The sequence below is a fragment of the Cyclopterus lumpus genome, chromosome 5, assembly GCF_009769545.1.
Source record: "Cyclopterus lumpus isolate fCycLum1 chromosome 5, fCycLum1.pri, whole genome shotgun sequence".
In the NCBI taxonomy this organism is placed as follows: domain Eukaryota; kingdom Metazoa; phylum Chordata; class Actinopteri; order Perciformes; family Cyclopteridae; genus Cyclopterus; species Cyclopterus lumpus.
In genome coordinates, this window is record NC_046970.1 from 23229136 (window position 1) to 23246440 (window position 17305).

The following is a 17305-nucleotide window of genomic DNA, read 5'->3' on the forward strand; positions in this document are numbered from 1 at the left end:
GCAGCGGACCGGACGCTGAGGATGTCAGTGTCGGTCTGTTGATTGTCTACGACTATGTCAAACACTACTGGATTGCTAGCACGAATTAATTGGTCGAGACATTCCTAAAGTGGTTAAAGTGTTCACATATCCTGTGAAATATGTCAACATCCACTGGATGGATTGGCACAAAATTTTTGGACAAAAATGTGTAGTTCCCAGAAGAGAAATCCCAATGATCCTCCAGCTTTTCCCAAAGAGAAATATCTCAACAACAGTTGGATGGATTGCCATGAAACTTGGAACACGCATTCACGTCCCCAGTGTGCGTAACACACGCACACACACACACATACACACACTTTGCACACGCATCATTAGGGCTAATATCATTACCAATATGGCCGCTTACACAACTACACCCTGCAATAGAATACGGACGGCACCCTCGCTTCCTTCTCGTTAACCCTCAACCCCGACACACAGACTCTGGCTCGGCTTCTTCAAGTTGCCGTCCTCGTGTCCAAGAAGAGGAGCGACCATGTCCTGCTTTGACCAGGTTCCTCACGAAAGGCACTGGCTCTCCCAAAGGGGGTCGCGGCTCTGACTCGGGCGTCATTTACGGTGGAAGATCGGCTCTCGCACTCAGTAATAATGTTTGTGGATATATATTTTTTACATTTTTGAATTCTGAAAACTGCTTGGCATTAGCTAGCTTTATAAGACAATAACAAGTGAGAAATAATGATCTGTAGACACGCCAAAACCTTTGCTAATGAGGGGCTCAAGTGTCCATCAAGGGGTGTCGGACCCCAACGAGGAACCCCCGTATTTCGCACACTGCATGTCCCCCATCAGATTGCAATTATCTGATTTTTACTTTATTTGCTCAAACTTTGGTTTATGACCAAATAACCCCCCAAAAAAGCAACGGACTTGCAAAAATATTGAACACATACATAAATGGTCTCTCAGTAACGCACCTCATTGATAGGCAGAGGGCGTGACAGCATTGATTGAAAAGATGAGAAACAATATATATAATTCTGTGTTTAACACCTGATCTGCCTTGTAATCTGAAACCTGCCCACAGTAAATGGCCTGTGCAGTCCCCAAAGGGAGAGCCATCAAGGGAATGATAATCTTTCTGCTCGGTGAGTGGACCAGGCTGTGCCAGGTGTTGGAAGGGGAGGTGGGGGGGGAGGTCGCTCAGTCATGTGGCACAGGGAGGTCTGGCACCAGACTCAGATAGAGAGAGGACCAAAAGCTCCACTCAGCCAAAGAGACGTCTGTGAAGGGGGGTGGTGGGGGGGGCGGATGGCACGGACACCGTTCTGACCTTCCTGCAAGGGCTCGGGCCACCGGACCGACCCATTGGAGGGGAGATTCATGAGCGGCTCCCAAGTGGGGACACTGCAGTTCATTGGAGAGCACATTAGCCCTTTCTCTGTTGGCCCCTGTGTGGAAGTACCCATGTAATGTTGCCCAGCTAAGGGGGAGCAGGGGGAGAAGAGCCATCGTCCTCTCTTCATTGATCAAGTGTTTATAGCTGAGGCCTCAAACGCCTTCAGGCAAAGACATCCATAGAATATTATTAGAAAGTGCAATCATCAAAGTGATGGGTAGGGTAAAGACTGAATAGCACCATTACAAACATATCTATCATAGACAATACATGCACACGATCCTACTGTGTGCGATATGAAGCTGGAATGCTGCACCGCTCAACTGCAAAGACACATCAAAAAAAAGATTACAAATTAAAAAGCATCTTTCATGCACAGGCTTTGTTGTGCACGCGCAGTAGGAAAAAAAAATGGAATAAAAATGGTGTCAACTTTCACGGCGAGGAGATCCAAAAATAGACCCCTTTTTCCAATTGGGGATAACATTTTGTAGGCACACAAAAGCCCACGATAATCTTTCAATTTTAGGGAAGAGCAAAAACAATTAAAAACAGAAAACACAAAGGAACAATCTGACAGCGTGAGCACCCGGGGTGCAACAAAGGGAATTAGGACAACAAATAAAGGCTGTAATAAGGGAGCTTTTAGGGGTCTGACGGGGGTCTGTTGCGTTTTAATTGCGTGGAAGCATCTTGATGCCGATTGGAAAATAAAATGTGACCCGGATCCCCTGACCTCGTCTGCCACTCTGATGCCCGTTGGTGGAGGTCGTAAGCGCTCCGCCCACCGCATCCTACGGCACGACACTCGGACAGAGAGACGTTTACCACTGTTGCCAATAAAAGAAAGAAAGAAAGAGAAAAAAAAAACAATCACACGATCGGAAATGGCGTGACGAAACAAAAAAACAACAACAACAAAAAAAAAAAAAAATCCTGGTGGTGGGTTAAAAGAGCCTCTTTGATATGAGTTTAAAGGCGGCGACGTGACGCGCTGAACGATAACGAGGCCGACGTGAGTCGAGCTTCGACTGACACGTGAAAATGTTTTTGTTTTTTTGGGTCTTTTCAAACTGGATTACAGCTCTTATGTCTTCACTCACCTGTCACAACCAATTGCACTTTAGCTCTCTTATACATATTTAAACCAGCTCCGGGGTTATTGAGGGACACGCATCATCAGTGCTTGTATTCTCCCTGCGGCTACAAATGGCAGTCATAGATGATGCTTCAACACTCCTCTGTCTCTCTCTCTCTCTCTGCTGCACACCATCCAGTGTGAGCCTGTTGGTAATGATCTGGCTCTTGAAAAACATGTGTGTCTATGTATAAGAAGAACAAGAAATGTTTTAGAAATAGATGATAATAATAATAATAATAATAATAATAACGTGGATGGAACACGCCAGCATTTGAGGCTCGAGACCTTTTATACAAAATACATGAATAATGAGCAAGAAATGCACCATGGCAACCATGTTGGTGAAAATTATTCATTCATTTTCATCATGTTTTATCTCCTACGTGTTCCGTGTGTCGTTTTGTTTTTGTTTGTTTATTCAAGGAGACGCTGCCAGAACGTATGTTCATTTATATCATAAACTCCAGAACGTATGTTCATTTATATCATAAACTCCAGAACGTATGTTCATTTATATCATAAACTCCAGAACGTATGTTCATTTATATCATAAACTCCAAAACGTATGTTCATTTAGAGTCTAAATGAACATACGTTCTGGAGTTTATGGTCTAAATTTTAGACCATAAACTCCAGAACGTATGTTCATTTATATCATAAACTCCAGAACGTATGTTCATTTAGACCATAAACTCCAAAACGTATGTTCATTTATATCATAAACTCCAGAACGTATGTTCATTTAGACCATAAACTCCAAAACGTATGTTCATTTAGACCATAAACTCCAAAACGTATGTTCCTTTAGATCATAAACTCCAAAGCGTATGTTCATTTATATCATAAACTCCAAAACGTATGTTCATTTAGACCATAAACTCCAAAACGTATGTTCCTTTAGATCATAAACTCCAAAGCGTATGTTCATTTATATCATAAACTCCAAAACATATGTTCCTTTAGATCATAAACTCCAGAGCGTATGTTTATTTAGACCATAAACTCCAGAACGTATGTTCATTTATATCATAAACTCCAGAACGTATGTTCCTTTAGACCATAAACTCCAAAACGTATGTTCATTTAGACCATAAACTCCAAAACGTATGTTCCTTTAGACCATAAACTCCAGAACGTATGTTCCTTTAGATCATAAACTCCAGAACGTATGTTCCTTTAGATCATAAACTCCAGAACGTATGTTCCTTTAGACCATAAACTCCAGAACGTATGTTCCTTTAGATCATAAACTCCAGAACGTATGTTCCTTTAGACCATAAACTCCAGAACGTATGTTCATTTAGACCATAAACTCCAGAACGTATGTTCATTTATATCATAAACTCCAGAACGTATGTTCCTTTAGACCATAAACTCCAAAACGTATGTTCCTTTAGACCATAAACTCCAGAACGTATGTTCCTTTAGATCATAAACTCCAGAACGTATGTTCCTTTAGACCATAAACTCCAAAACGTATGTTCCTTTAGACCATAAACTCCAGAACGTATGTTCCTTTAGATCATAAACTCCAAAGCGTATGTTCATTTAGATCATAAACTCTACCGTTGTGTGTAGTTTTGTGTCACACATCATCGCCGAGCATGCACCTTTAGAGGCCGGTCGACAAGACGGCATCGCATCCTCACACTCCCAACTTCCCTCTCATGCTCGTGCTCTATTGTTCCAACTTTTCCACGCTGTGTGTGGTGTGTGTGTGTGTGTGGTGTGTGTGTGGAAGGAAAGAGGAGGGCAACGCAGCATCTTTAGAGTCATGGCATCAAACCTGTCTGCTGCTGCAGAGCGAGCTGCAAGAGAAGTGAGAAAACATGGCCCGGTCACTCTGCCCCCCGTGGACTTTAGGACCGTGGGACGCCTGAGATGTGCAGGTTCTGATGAGGCCGGCGTGATGCATCGGTCAAGAAAATCTATATATTACACCGTACATAAATATAATTTTAGTCAACTTACTGTCACACTTTGACTTTCCCTATAAGCGGCCGCGTGGACACCTGCCATGAAGATAAACACAAAAGCCAAGAGAGGACAAAATGACCACTATTTGGCAAGTGGCTTCTGGTGGACGGGTCATTAATTAGGGAACCTTGACACCCCGGTGCCTCCATCCCGGTTTTAAAATGATTGATGAGTGAAAACGTCACAAAAAGGCTCACAAGTTGGAATCCAGCCAGAAGAAATATTGCTAAAAAAAAAATGTTGTCTTGCAGGGTGAAATAGCTGCGTGTGTGTGTGTGTGTGTGTGTGCGTGTGCGTATGTCAACGATGTGGGGTTACAGTTAAGTGTCGGTTAGTGCACGAGCCAGAAGCGATGACCTCACCGTGGTCATCCAGGGCGCGCACGGAAGGACCCGAGGACAGGGCGACACTGTTTACTGTAGCCCGACACGTGGCTCTCACACCTCTGCGGCCACGCAGCGTGCACGAAGGAAAACAGTTAAAGTTGGGAGTGCACACGGCGGCGCGTCACGTAACAAAACGAGCGCACACACACATGTATACGCACACGCGGATGGACCCAGAATACACTGGGAAGGGTTGTCTCCGAACCAAACTTGTGTGTGTTTGGACTCGAGGTGCACAAAACACGTCATTTTAAACAAACATTCGCATGTACACGCACGCATTTTTTTTTTTAAAACAGCCCACACACACACAGCCTATACAGGAATCATGCAGGGAGGTTTTCATGCCCTCCAAATGATGATGCGAGGACAGCCGGAGGCAAATCGCCCCCCCCCCCCTCCAAAAAAAAACACGTCCCCACCTTAAGACACCAGGTCGTGCAACAACCCAAAAAAAAACCCCACAATAATAATAGCATGACTCTGCTTATTGAACCCCCCCCCCCCCTCCCTCCCCCCCCTCCGGTCTCCGGAACGCAGGACAAGCCCTTTTCCCCGCATTCAAGGCGTAAGCGGCGCAAACATGATCTGAAGGACACCCCGCCTCCACCCCCCCCCCCCCCCCCCCCCCCCCCATGCTCCCCCCTCACCTGGCATATCGTCTTCAAAATCCATGTCGTCTTGTCCCTCGTCTTCATTGCTCAGCGACCCCGGCATCTTTATCTCATAGCCCCCCCCCAAACCCCCTTTTAGGCTGAGAATACTGAAAGTTAACCCTCCAGACGCCGCAGCCCAGTCTCTTTTCTTCACCCCCCCCCCAAAAAAAAATGAAGAAGAAGAAGAAATGTATCGTCGCTCAGTTAGAAAAAGAATAAAATAAATATTAATTAAGATTTTTTTTTTTTTTTTTGCAGTGATTCTGGGGGTTTGCTCTCTCCGCGTACAAAAAAAATAAATTAAAAATTATTATTAAATTAAATAAAAACATTTATTATTTTTCCACTGATCTCTATCCAGGTCTTCCAGTCTGAAAAATAAGAAAGACAAAAAAATGGAACACACATGCCCAGATTGTGACGTCTGGTCTGTTGCCATGACGATGCATCCCATAATTTCACCCACAACTAGTTAGTCACGCTCTCTTTAGTTACCACTTTAACTAGTAGTGTGCACGCACAGAAAGAAAGAAGAAAAAAGACACCGCGTGCAGCGACGCGAACAGGCGGAGAGCCCCGCGACGTTCGCCCGGAGATTAGAGAGCAAACTTCTGCTGCTTCACGAACCTCCACTCGGAACACACCACCATTATATCTTCTTAAAGGGGGCATGTTTATTACTATTAAAATATGTCGGGTCTAAATCCCACGTCGCCTAAAAGCTAACGTCGGAATATTCTGCCTCCAAAAACCGGGGTCTCTCTTGGTTTCTGGGAACTTCCACTTTTCTTCCGTCGGGACCAAAGATGAACACACACGCGCAGCCCGATGACCGCACGCGGAGTCCCGACGTGCCACAGGACGCCCGACGGAGCGGCGCGAGCTCCACTTGATGCGTCACGAAGACGCGAAGAGCTGGACGCGTCCCGGACAAGAGAACCAGTTTCATAGTTTGGTTCCACATGTTCCCTCTATTAACGTAAACAATTATATCTTTCTTTGCTGGCTTGGATTTCTGTATAGAGGGCAATAAAGGGGAAGTTTAAAAAACATTTTTTTTTTTAAAAAGGGGCCACTTAAGGGAAAGAAATAACTAAAAATATTCTAAATATGGCTAGTTAATTAGGATTGTTTTAATTCATCTAAAAATAACACACAGAAGCATGCAGTGTTATGCTCATATCTCTGGCATATACACAAGCAGTGTACAATAAAAAAACAAATATTAAAAAAGCCAACACGCATATCTCTTTTGAAATTTTTATTCAAAGTGTAGTGAAGTTTAATCTTCATCCTCCTCCTCTTCCTCGTCCTGGTTGATCTGGAAGTAGCGCAGCTCGTAGCTCTCCTTGGTGTTGGCCACGACCCGCAGCCAGTCCCTGAGGTTGTTCTTTTTCAGATACTTCTTGGTGAGATACTTCAAGTACCTGTAGCACAAGAGGGGGAAGGAAAACAAATATCATATTAGTAAAAAGTATATCATATTTATAACTTAAAACACCTTCAATCTGCTCCAAACTGCAGTCTTTAAACGCGCTTGGACAATCGAATGGGTGTGGAGTAAACAACGTCAAACACAACTTGAGACAAGTCAGATTATAGCCAGTAATACTACGCATTTAGCTATAATGCAATAAAACCGTACCGTCATTATACGTTACAGCAAGTGCATTGTAATATTAAGTGGCCGGAGATGAGATTCAAGCATGCAGAGATATTAAAAGGCTGTAATTGCAGAGATGCAGCATAAACATATATTTAAATTAACTTGAGGATAAGGCAGATGTATAAATATATAAATATGATGTGCAGAGGTTTCAAACTATTCCACCAGATATATGAACAGCAACATCTCCCCAGTTACTTTCCCAGTCTTAACGTCAAACGCTCCATTTGAGCGCGACAGTGACAGAGTCCCCCTCTGGTGGTCGTGTTCGGAGCTCAGACAGAAGGCCTGACGTCTTAATGCAGCATTTATGCTTCACTTTATACCTAAAATAGAAAAGAAATACTCGTGCAAAAAATAAAATGCAGGTATATTCCTATAAAAAAAACATGTTGGGGGTGTTGACTTATCCTCGTATATTTTTCACTTTCAAAGTAACATTAAAATTGGGATAAATTTGTAGGCATTGTTTGGGTCTGACCATGACAGACGTTTATTTTACTTTATGTACCCATGCAGCAGTAAAATAGACTTTGTTTGTGGACGCAACATCAGCAACATCTCCTTCCCAAAAAAAGTATTTATTTTTTCCACGCTTACAATATAATTAATGTAGCTGCTGTAGTTCTGAGTCTTGATATTTTGCCTGCTTGTTTCCTGGGAAACTCTAGCACAACAAAGTTATTAGTAACCATGCTTTTATTACTAATAGTCCAACTGCCGTGTAAGATACCTGTGTGTTTTATACTATTCTCCATGTAGAGTAGTTCCTGACCACAAACTACATTTCTGTACAGCCAACTTCTCCGGATACAAAACAAGCTTGTTCAGAATAGTTTGGTTTCTTTTGTTTACATTAGGAACCTCTTAAGCCATTTGAGCTCACTTAAAAAAGGCGAGTTCTGCCATCTTCGTCAGATTTGTGGTAAAGCAAACACTGGAGTACACTCACTTGACATTGCAAAGTCTTTTTTTTTTTATACATTTTATTTTTAGAAACGGGGCACTTTAGTATCCCGACACACAGTTTGGTGCATGTGGGTTTGAGGAAACAGCCGACCGCAGCTTCCATTAAGTGGTAAACCAAAAGCCCTTTACAGACACATAAAATGCGAGGGTGAGGACCCCATGACACATTTCAAGTGGCGTGACACTATATTGTGATTTGATAATAAAAAATGAATACAAAGTTGATAAATTCTATTTTTTTGGGACGAGACGTGGGAATCCCTAGAATGCTCCGAGAACATCCATTTTATGCCAAATAGCATCTTTGTGCCACTGCAACGATGTATTAGAACAGGACAATCAGTCACTGGATATTACAGGACAGATTAAAAAAAAAAAAAGGCACATTGTGTTTGTTTATTTTTATTTTTTTTACCTCTTTGAGAAGGGAACTTCAGAGTTCACCGCAATCTTGCTCTTGCTCCTTTCGATGGACACGACACCGCCGCCGAGGCTGCCGGCTTTGCCGTTCACCTTGATGCGCTCCTGCAGGAACTGCTCCTGTTGGGCGCAGCAGAGGACACAGATGATGAGTCTCAAACCAGACAGACGGACGCGTTTGAGTGTGAAATCTTGTTTAGTTTTCTATTAAAAGCTGCATCGCTGGATACCTTTCCTTTGGTCCAAACTGACTGTCGCCGTCACATCCAATGACAGCCGTCACGCTGATGGACAATTTACCAGTCCTACTGCATTAATACCTCCATTTCACCGTCAGTGCTGTTGTGTTATATATAGTTCTAGTTTGTTATACTTATTTTGGGGGTATTTTGTCTATTTCTGTAGAGAGCAGTGGGAAATCCAGAGTCAAATTCCCGTTATGCATATTGGGCACATACCCAATAAAGCTGATTTGGATCCTATATCTGACAGTAAGTGTTTTTCACTGGTAACAACTTTTTTATTTCTCACAATCAGAGAGAGAGGGGGGGGGGGGTGTCCCCCTCGTGTGTTACAACCGCTGCTCAACAGGCAAGCCGTGTCTCGTGTCTGTGAACGGGTCTACTCACAAAGTTAGCGGCATCCATGATGCCATCCTCCACAGGGTGAGTGCAGTCCAGGGTGAACTTCAGGATCTGCTTCTTCCTCTTGCCACCTTGCTTCCTGACCACCTGCTTCTTCTAGCAGAGAAATCGAGAGGGTTAACCAACAAAGCATAACGTACCATATACACACACACACGTAATATACACGCATATAAATATATGTGTATATAACTTGACGATTACGACAAAATATCGCCGAGCCGTCGTACTTCCAAAAGGCTGCGCGCGACATAACTCAACGCAAACGCATTCAGATGAAAACTTCACTCGTGGTTATTCTCTGCTAGCATAGCATAGCGTTAGCTTGTGGGTTAAACGTTAGCCCAACGTGGCTTTTCGCCTCCACGGTAAACAACGCGTTAAAAAGGAGCCCCAAACACCGGCGGCCCCCGCGGATAGTCGAACACGGTTTGAATACACGTCTACGAGAGCAGACGACGAGGTTAAACGCGTCGTCGGTACAGTTTATTCGGTCGTTTTAGTTTTTCTCGCTACTCACTAACGGGGCCATGGCTGACGCGTGAAGCAGAAAAGGAAGGAGCGACGGCTGCGCAGGCGCTATAACCGCCGGCTGCAAAGTCGATCGCATCGACTTTTCTGGAATCGATTACGTAAACGTGGATCCTGGCTGCTGCCAGTTACTGCACTAGTTTACTCCAGGCTAATATATGCTATTAGATATGCTTAAAAAATATATATATATATGTTTTTTTTAAGCGTCTTTTGAAAAGCGCTATATCAATTTGATTTATTATTATTATTATTATTATTATAATATATATATATATTAAAATATATATATATATATATCTTAAGTATTGTTTGAATACAATCCTAATAATTTGAATATTATTGGATATTACATATTATTTAATGTTATTATATTTTACCACCACAAATTAAATCATTCATTTAATCACAATTATCAAGAAGTAAAATGAAATTAATTCAATTTCTTTCTCCCATTTTTGCTCTTGAATTTGAACTGGATGATACATTTCTTTTTTTTTATAACGATGTGTTACTTTCATGCAGCATACAACGGTACAAAGCTTCATTCACGCAGCACATTTCTAAAACAGAGTTTACAAAATGCTTTAAACCCCCCCCCCCCAAAAAAAACAACAATGCTTGATGTGACCAAGTGGAAAGTATTCCTCGTTCAACATTACATATTTGCAATGCGGTAATTTCCACCCCTTTTCCCCACCTGTCACATTTGGAGTCCAAGATGCAACAACGTTGCAAACGTGACTTTAGAAATAGGACAACTGTATTTATAATCTCGCAATATTTAAATCCCTTTAGCACTTTGGCAACACTTTGGGGGGGCTTGGCCTGAGGTGTGTGCCGCCAGCTGCCTGGTGGAGAGACCCCACCGGCCTACTATTGTAGAGTTTCTGCATTGCTGTCATTCCTGCCGGGGGGGCAGCTGATAGCACCGCTGAAAGGTAAGACTGTGTCTCTGTGTGCTTTCGGTCGACCGGCCCACTGCACGGGCAGCAGCATGTGTTGGCTGGTCGTAATGTAGCGTCTCCTTTGCCTCTCTTATACCGACTGGAATACTTTAACCGTTGCACACGCTGACGTGGGATTCAAGTGCTACTCTCACACAGTGTCGTTATTCACTCTCTTTTTTCCACGCAGATGGCCGGAAGAATCTTCACCAACTTGGACAACCTGTGTAACGTGGATTCCGCCAACGTCCACCCGCTGGTGTGTCACCTGTGCCACGAGCAGTACCAGTCCCCGTGTCTGCTGGACTGCTACCACATCTTCTGTGCCCGCTGCCTGCGAGGCCGGACCAATGACAGCCGCCTCAGCTGCCCCCTCTGTGGGTAAGAGACAGCACTGTGGGGGGGGGGGAGGAGGATTCTGAACTAGACACTGGTGTTCATCAATGTGTTTTGGTGTCTGCGTGTTTATCTAAGCCTGGATATCACTCCTGAGGTACGAAGCCATGAACCCCCAAACAAACTGAGGATGTGGTGATGCTGAGTAATGAGAAGGTGACCTCAAACGGGATGAAGCCGTTTAATTTAGTGTAATGTACAATATTGCTCCATAAATCCCTCGAGTGTTCAAAAAACCTTTTCCACATGCCCCGTTTTTTTTTGGGTGGCGGGTCGACCATGCAGATTGGTTTGGTTCATGCAGGAGATTTGAGGAGGTGTTGGTTTCAGAGTCTCTCTGTTTGGGGTTTGAGGGCGACTGCTCGGTGACCCGCTGCAGGCCTAGTCCGGGGAGAGCGGGCCTGAGTGGTCGGAGCAGCTGCTGGGGTCATCCCGGTCTCTGATTTAGTCCTTGCACCCGATGCCCCAGAGAGCAAGTTCCTCTAAGACCAGTCACACAGCAAACAAAGCATACTGGTATTTGGCACCGGTGCCAGCAGCTTATGGCAATCAAACGCGTGTCACATGACACCAAATTCATTTCATCCCCTATTAAAGAATAACTCGTGGTCACCTTCAGGTCTTCAAAGCACACAGGGATGTGTAGAGAAGCTCCTCTGCTGCACCGTCTGTTCTACTGCGTCGGATACAACTCGACCCAGATTTTTGGATTCCTCTCACGTGTGTGTGTGTGTGTTTCACTGATTGATGTTTTTACGCCCCGTTCGTTTGTGCGACATTCAACGAGCACATTAAGGGAAACATACAATCACCGAGGGCAATCAGACCCCCCCCCCCCCGACTGTCACCGGTGCACACGCTGCACCAACAATGCTGTGTTTGTGTAAGTACAAAAAAAATGATGTTTGTCACACCGAGAACTTCTGAATCACTCCCGATTAGCCGCCTCTGATTCTGCAGAGTCACAACACATCCTCCTCTTAAAATAATCTGTCTGCTGGGGCTTCATGTCTAAATTTCTTGTCACCCACACGCCGCACCGTTGTGAATCAAACAGAATTATTAAATTGCCTCGACAAACTGTGGCTGAAACCCCCCCGAAGGCGGCGGACACATTTAACTTTAAATTTGATATGAACCTGTGTCGAGGTAGATAATGTGTACCTGTCAAAGTAGAAAAAAACAGCTTTTATTCATTGCATGAAAGCGCTGAGAAAAACAAACAAACCCAGAGGCAATACTTGGTTCTCCATGGAAATAACCCTGTGGGCACAGAGCCGGGCTCAGGCTGCAGGGCGGCTACTATTTCCAACAGCTGCTCACTCAAGAAGCACGTAATCTAGGAATTCTCCTCTCTGCTATTAGTGGAGCACAATAGATCCCCGTTGCTATGAAAACTAGATAAAACATGCGCAGCAGACCAGGGGGCCCGAGGAACACGTATAGCGCCACGGCAGCCGAATCAGAATGAGGCAAACGGCATTCTGGGTAATGTCAAAACAGGCCTCTGCAGATGTGGTCCATGCAAACAGAAACGGGGCCTCCGCATCTGACGAGTAGCCTTTTTTATTTTTGTTCCTACTGTTTGGGTTAACAAGATATCAACTTTTTAAGATTTTGTTTAAAATAACAATTAGTTGATTAATTAATCGAGCATAAACAAAAAACATTAAAATAAAATTTTAAAAAGGTGACGATTTGCTGCATTTCTACATGTTAGTATGGCACCTAGGGCTCTGGTCAATTATAATGGATTTTTTATAACTAAAAGATCACTTAAATAAATCACAGAAATCAAGCCCTCATGTACAATTATACTAAAATGATCCACACGTTAAATCTGTAAAAAAAATTTAAAAAAGTATCCCAAGTGTATAACAGGAATGTGTCAGTGTGTCGTTCTCTGAGAGGAAAGAACAACTTTAAAATCAGAGATAACAGAGCGCCATCTTCTGGAATGTCCCAAGAAATGCACCAAACAATGAGATGAAGGTTGCACCTTTAATAACAGCAGCATCTGTTCCTTTTACAAATAACTTGTTTATTTTTACTGTACATTTTACATTTCCTTATGCCGATTGATAAACTGATGGAAACCACCAGTCAACCCAACTTAAAATAGATGAAACTGGATGAAAATATGACGCGGTGTAATTTACACTGGGGTTGTTTTGACTTGACATTAACTCATTCAGTCTTTTAAGGAGGTGCTGGTAGTTGCTTTTTCCTCTTGGTATCCATCGGTCTTCATGTCGTTCAGGCCCAGGTCTTCGTTCTGCTCAAACGTGCGGGTGTACTTCTCAATGGTGATCTCGGGATCCGGATCCGGGGCGTACACGTTCTGCACGTAGCTGTTCCCCGCCGGGTCGTCCAGGACGACGTGGGCGTCCATTTCTCCGGCTATAATCCGGTCGATCTGCACCCCGAACGCGCGCAGCTTCTCCACCCGTTTGGAGACGCCGCTGTCGCCGCAGATGAAGGGGTTTTTGGAGACGATCAGGTCCTTGACGTCGTTCAGCAGCCCCTCCAGGGTGGTGAACTTCCCACACACGGCCCCCATCCCCAGCTCAAACTCCAGCTCCGGGATGGCGACGTTGCACGTCTCGGACTTGAGCAAGTCCCGCGTCATGTCGGACACGTCGGTGACGTGCAGCGTGATCTTGGTGCCCAGGTCCTCCGTGGCCCCGCCGGATTTCACCTCGTTGGTCCGATGGCCGCAGGCGTCGCAGTTGGTGGCCATGATGATGACCTCCTTGAAGTGGGGGATCTGGACGAGCTTCATGTTGGTGGAGGCCGGCGCGTTGCACTCGGGGCAGTTGGTGTTGAAGGCCAGGACCTCGCCTCTCATGGTGTCCAAGTCGTTGCCGGTCGGCTCCTCCTCCCCCTCCTCCTCGCCCAGGTCGTCATCCGCCCTCAGCCCCAGCTGCGCGTCCTGCTGGACCGTCCTCTTGAAATGGGACACCACGAGGGCCTCGTCTTTCTGAGGGGCCGCGGGGTTCTCCACGAAGCTGTTGCCGGACGGATCCTCGATCACCAGCGTGAACTCCTTCTCGACCTCCTTCAGCTTCCTCAGCTTCCGGATGAAGACGCCTATCTTCTCGGCCACCTCGGGGTCGGCCTCCAGCCGGGCGGGCTGCTCCTGCTCCAGCCCCTCGACCGCCCTGTCCAGGAGACCCTCGATGGTGGAGAGGGCGCCTTTCTGGGTGAAGGGAGGGATCTCGAAATCCAGCTCGGGGATCCTGGTGGTCGCGCTGTCCGCTTTCACGACCTCCCGGTTCAAGTCCAGCTTTGTTTTGACTTTGAGGGTGTAGCAGACGCCCTCGTCCTGTATCCGGCCCGCGGACTGGATCTCGGTGTTGGACCAGTTGCAGTGGGTGCAGTTGAAAGAGCTGACGATGACTTCTTTGAAGAAGGGTATTTTGGTGAGAAGTAAACGCGTCACGCCGTTCAGGTGGCAGTTCATACACATGCTCTCGATCTCCGTGGGCTGCCAGTCGTCGTCTTCGGCGTTAATATCCTTGAACAGGTTCTCACCTCGCACGTCTTCCTCCGAAATAACGGACATTTTTATTGTTTTTTCCTCCTCTCGGCGTTTAAATAAACTGGGTTTATTTGCGCCTCGGTTTTCTCGTTCAGCGGAATGAGTTGCGAGAACTTTCTAGATGACGAACCGCCGAACACAAGTTAGAAGTAGTGCGCACTGTGTGACCAGCTACTTCCGGCTTCTTCTTCTTCTTCTTCTACGGTTTGAGGCGTCCTTAAGCTAACCGCTGCCCCCGTCAGGTGTTATGCGGTACTGCGGAATAACATTCAGGTGCGATGTTGAACTTCAAATTAAAATATCCAGTCGGTGGTTCTTTGTGTATTTATTGTGTGCACTTATTTAAATTGTAAATGCAGACTTTCTTTGCCTTATCTGACATATCTGGAAACATTTCAGTTGTGAGGTCTGATGTATTTGTGGAAGGGATGCTGTTTTAATAGGCTTATTTATTGTCTGTGTCATGTTGTGTTTGTGTGTGTTCACTTGTTGATATTTATGTTTTTGTTAAAGGGGATGTGGTCTAGAATGGATGTTTTTACTTGTTATACATGCGTGCTGCACTCTCTTGACATATGAAGGATGAAATATGATCTGTCTATAAATAAAAGAGTGGAAACTTGAAGCTCCCCCAGACATGACAAATAGCCTCCAAATAATTGTATTTAAACCATAATCTACAATGGGGATAGGGACTTTTAAAACAATTAAAAAAAAGTGCATGAACTCATTACTGTTCTTCTTGTGACTTCACTTTCATTCCTTCTTTTCTCTCCATCAGATCAAGCTGTGTTGTTTTTTTCCTGGCATACATCAACTTGAAGAATAACACTCATGCTTATGTATACTTGTGATACGTCGTGATGTTCTCAGGCTGTGCACATGTCTGTCTTTGCCACAGTTACCCGTCCATATTAAAAGGGAACAGCTCCCTCCCGCCAGAAGACCGTCTGCTCAAGTTCCTGGTGGACAACAACGCGGACGCTGAGGAGACCGTGCAGTGTGCCAACTGTGACCAGGAAAGCAGCAAAAAGGTAAGAATTGACCCACGGACCAACGGCAATGTTCACATTTATTTAGGTGAAAGTCACTTACATGCATGCAACACAACACAGATACTGAACTCAGGCATTAGAAATAAATAAAAATACACTTTCATTGCTGTTTATAAGTTTGGTAATTTGTTACAGTGAGATGTCATGCTCTTGGGGTTATAGAAAGTCCTCTTTATAGATGTTATTTTTCTTTAAGTGTTTTTTTTATATACACATGGACAATATATATATATTGTATATACAATATATATATATATATATATATATATATATATATATATATATATACCCTACGCTCTTTTTAAAAATTCATTAAAAAAAAAGAAATACCTACATGCAAAATGTTATGTTGTCTATATTTTTGTCTTCACCGAAATGAGACAATCCTGGTGAATATTGGTGCCGTTGTTCATTCATCTCAATGTTAAAATCCTTCCGCAATATGTTTTGATTCGACCACTGTCGAATAACATTTATTTTTACATATAGTTGCTTTAAGACGGGTGTGTTTTTCCTTGTGTAGCTTATTATTATTATTATTAAAATGATGATGTTTTTCCCGTGCAGGACGCAGGAGGGATGTACTACTGTAACACCTGCAGCCAGCCGCTGTGCAGCGCCTGCAGGGAGTTGACTCACAAGGCCAGAATGTTTTCCCACCATGAGATTGTGTCTCTGGCCAAACGCTCCAGAGCCAAACACCGGAAGTGCCGTGAGTGCCGGCCTGTAATATTCATTTAAGTGTCTTTTGAGTATCATGAAAAGCTCTATATAAATTCAACGCATTATTAAAAAGGCGCCGCATGCGTTCCACTTGGTGCGAGGCCTTTTTTTATCGGCCAACTTGTGTTTGGCATTCTTGTGTTTCTATTTTCACCAAGCCGCTCACCACTTTAACTTTACTTCAATGCTTTAACTCTTGAGGTTAAAAGGCGTCTTTGTTTCCCACAGCGCTCCACGAGGAGCCCTACATCCTGTTCTCAACAGAGAACAAGTCGATGCTGTGCATCAAGTGCTTCAGAGACATGCAAGTGTGAGTCAAACCTTTGAGTTCTTCCCTTCTTTTAACCTCTCTGTTTGTATCTACATTTCTGGAATAAGGGGTGCAGGCGGAGCTCCCATTTTGCAGAGCTTAACCACATTTCCCTGTATTTAGACATTGCATTTTAAGAGGGTTTGAAGAATCACCCTCATTTACGATGCAAAGCAAGAGAAAGATGGGGGAAAGTAAAAAGAGGAAGATAGTCGGCTCAGTCTGGAGATAAGATATTCAGGGGATTTAAAACATGGTTGCCATTTCCAAAAGGATATCTCAGAGTATTTAACTATCAGTTCACGCCTGATCTGTTCCACTTTGATGAATAACACGACAGCTAAATTGAGAGATGGATGGGGGCTCGATTTGATTTCCACCGGAGTTGTGAAGATTCAAGAGCTTAAACATTCGAAACCAGCATTTAGAGAGTTTATGGAGCCGGATTGTTGTCGATTGTTAAAAAATGAAATGAGCTTGCAACAAATAGCGGAGTAAAAAAAAAAGGAAAATGTCAGTTACTAATTACATTCAGTCAAGTTGGTTATAAGTACAAGTT

General features: G+C 44.1%; 4 protein-coding genes across 11 annotated transcripts in view; 1 reads left to right on the forward strand and 3 right to left on the reverse strand.

Annotated features, from left to right (window-relative positions):
* chd5 (chromodomain helicase DNA binding protein 5) overlaps nt 1-5605 on the reverse strand; it is a 39476-nt gene extending 33871 nt beyond the window's left edge. The window contains exon 1 of the mRNA XM_034533265.1: nt 5539-5605. Coding sequence (XP_034389156.1) covers nt 5539-5605 — 67 coding nt within the window. The remainder of the gene's footprint in view (nt 1-5538) is intronic.
* Nucleotides 5606-6790: 1185 nt separating this feature from the next.
* On the reverse strand, nt 6791-9869 carry rpl22 (ribosomal protein L22). Its single transcript, XM_034533748.1, has 4 exons — nt 9764-9869; nt 9229-9339; nt 8595-8719; nt 6791-6971 (listed from the first exon to the last, which is right to left on the reverse strand). The coding sequence occupies exons 1-4, from the start codon at nt 9851-9853 to the stop codon at nt 6827-6829; spliced, it is 471 nt and encodes a 156-aa protein (XP_034389639.1). The 5' UTR covers nt 9854-9869; the 3' UTR covers nt 6791-6826.
* Nucleotides 9870-10911: 1042 nt separating this feature from the next.
* rnf207a (ring finger protein 207a) overlaps nt 10912-17305 on the forward strand; it is a 29784-nt gene continuing 23390 nt past the window's right edge. For all 8 annotated transcript variants that reach the window (XR_004609522.1, XM_034533571.1, XM_034533570.1 and 5 more), the window contains exons 1-4: nt 10912-11102; nt 15560-15692; nt 16281-16425; nt 16665-16746. Coding sequence is in view for 7 of the 8 variants with exons in the window: in XM_034533571.1 (XP_034389462.1) it covers nt 10912-11102; nt 15560-15692; nt 16281-16425; nt 16665-16746 (551 nt within the window). In the remaining variant the exon portion in view is untranslated. The remainder of the gene's footprint in view (nt 11103-15559; nt 15693-16280; nt 16426-16664; nt 16747-17305) is intronic.
* zpr1 (ZPR1 zinc finger) lies at nt 13105-14866 on the reverse strand. The gene has a single exon (XM_034533575.1). The coding sequence runs from the start codon at nt 14680-14682 to the stop codon at nt 13309-13311; it is 1374 nt and encodes a 457-aa protein (XP_034389466.1). The 5' UTR covers nt 14683-14866; the 3' UTR covers nt 13105-13308.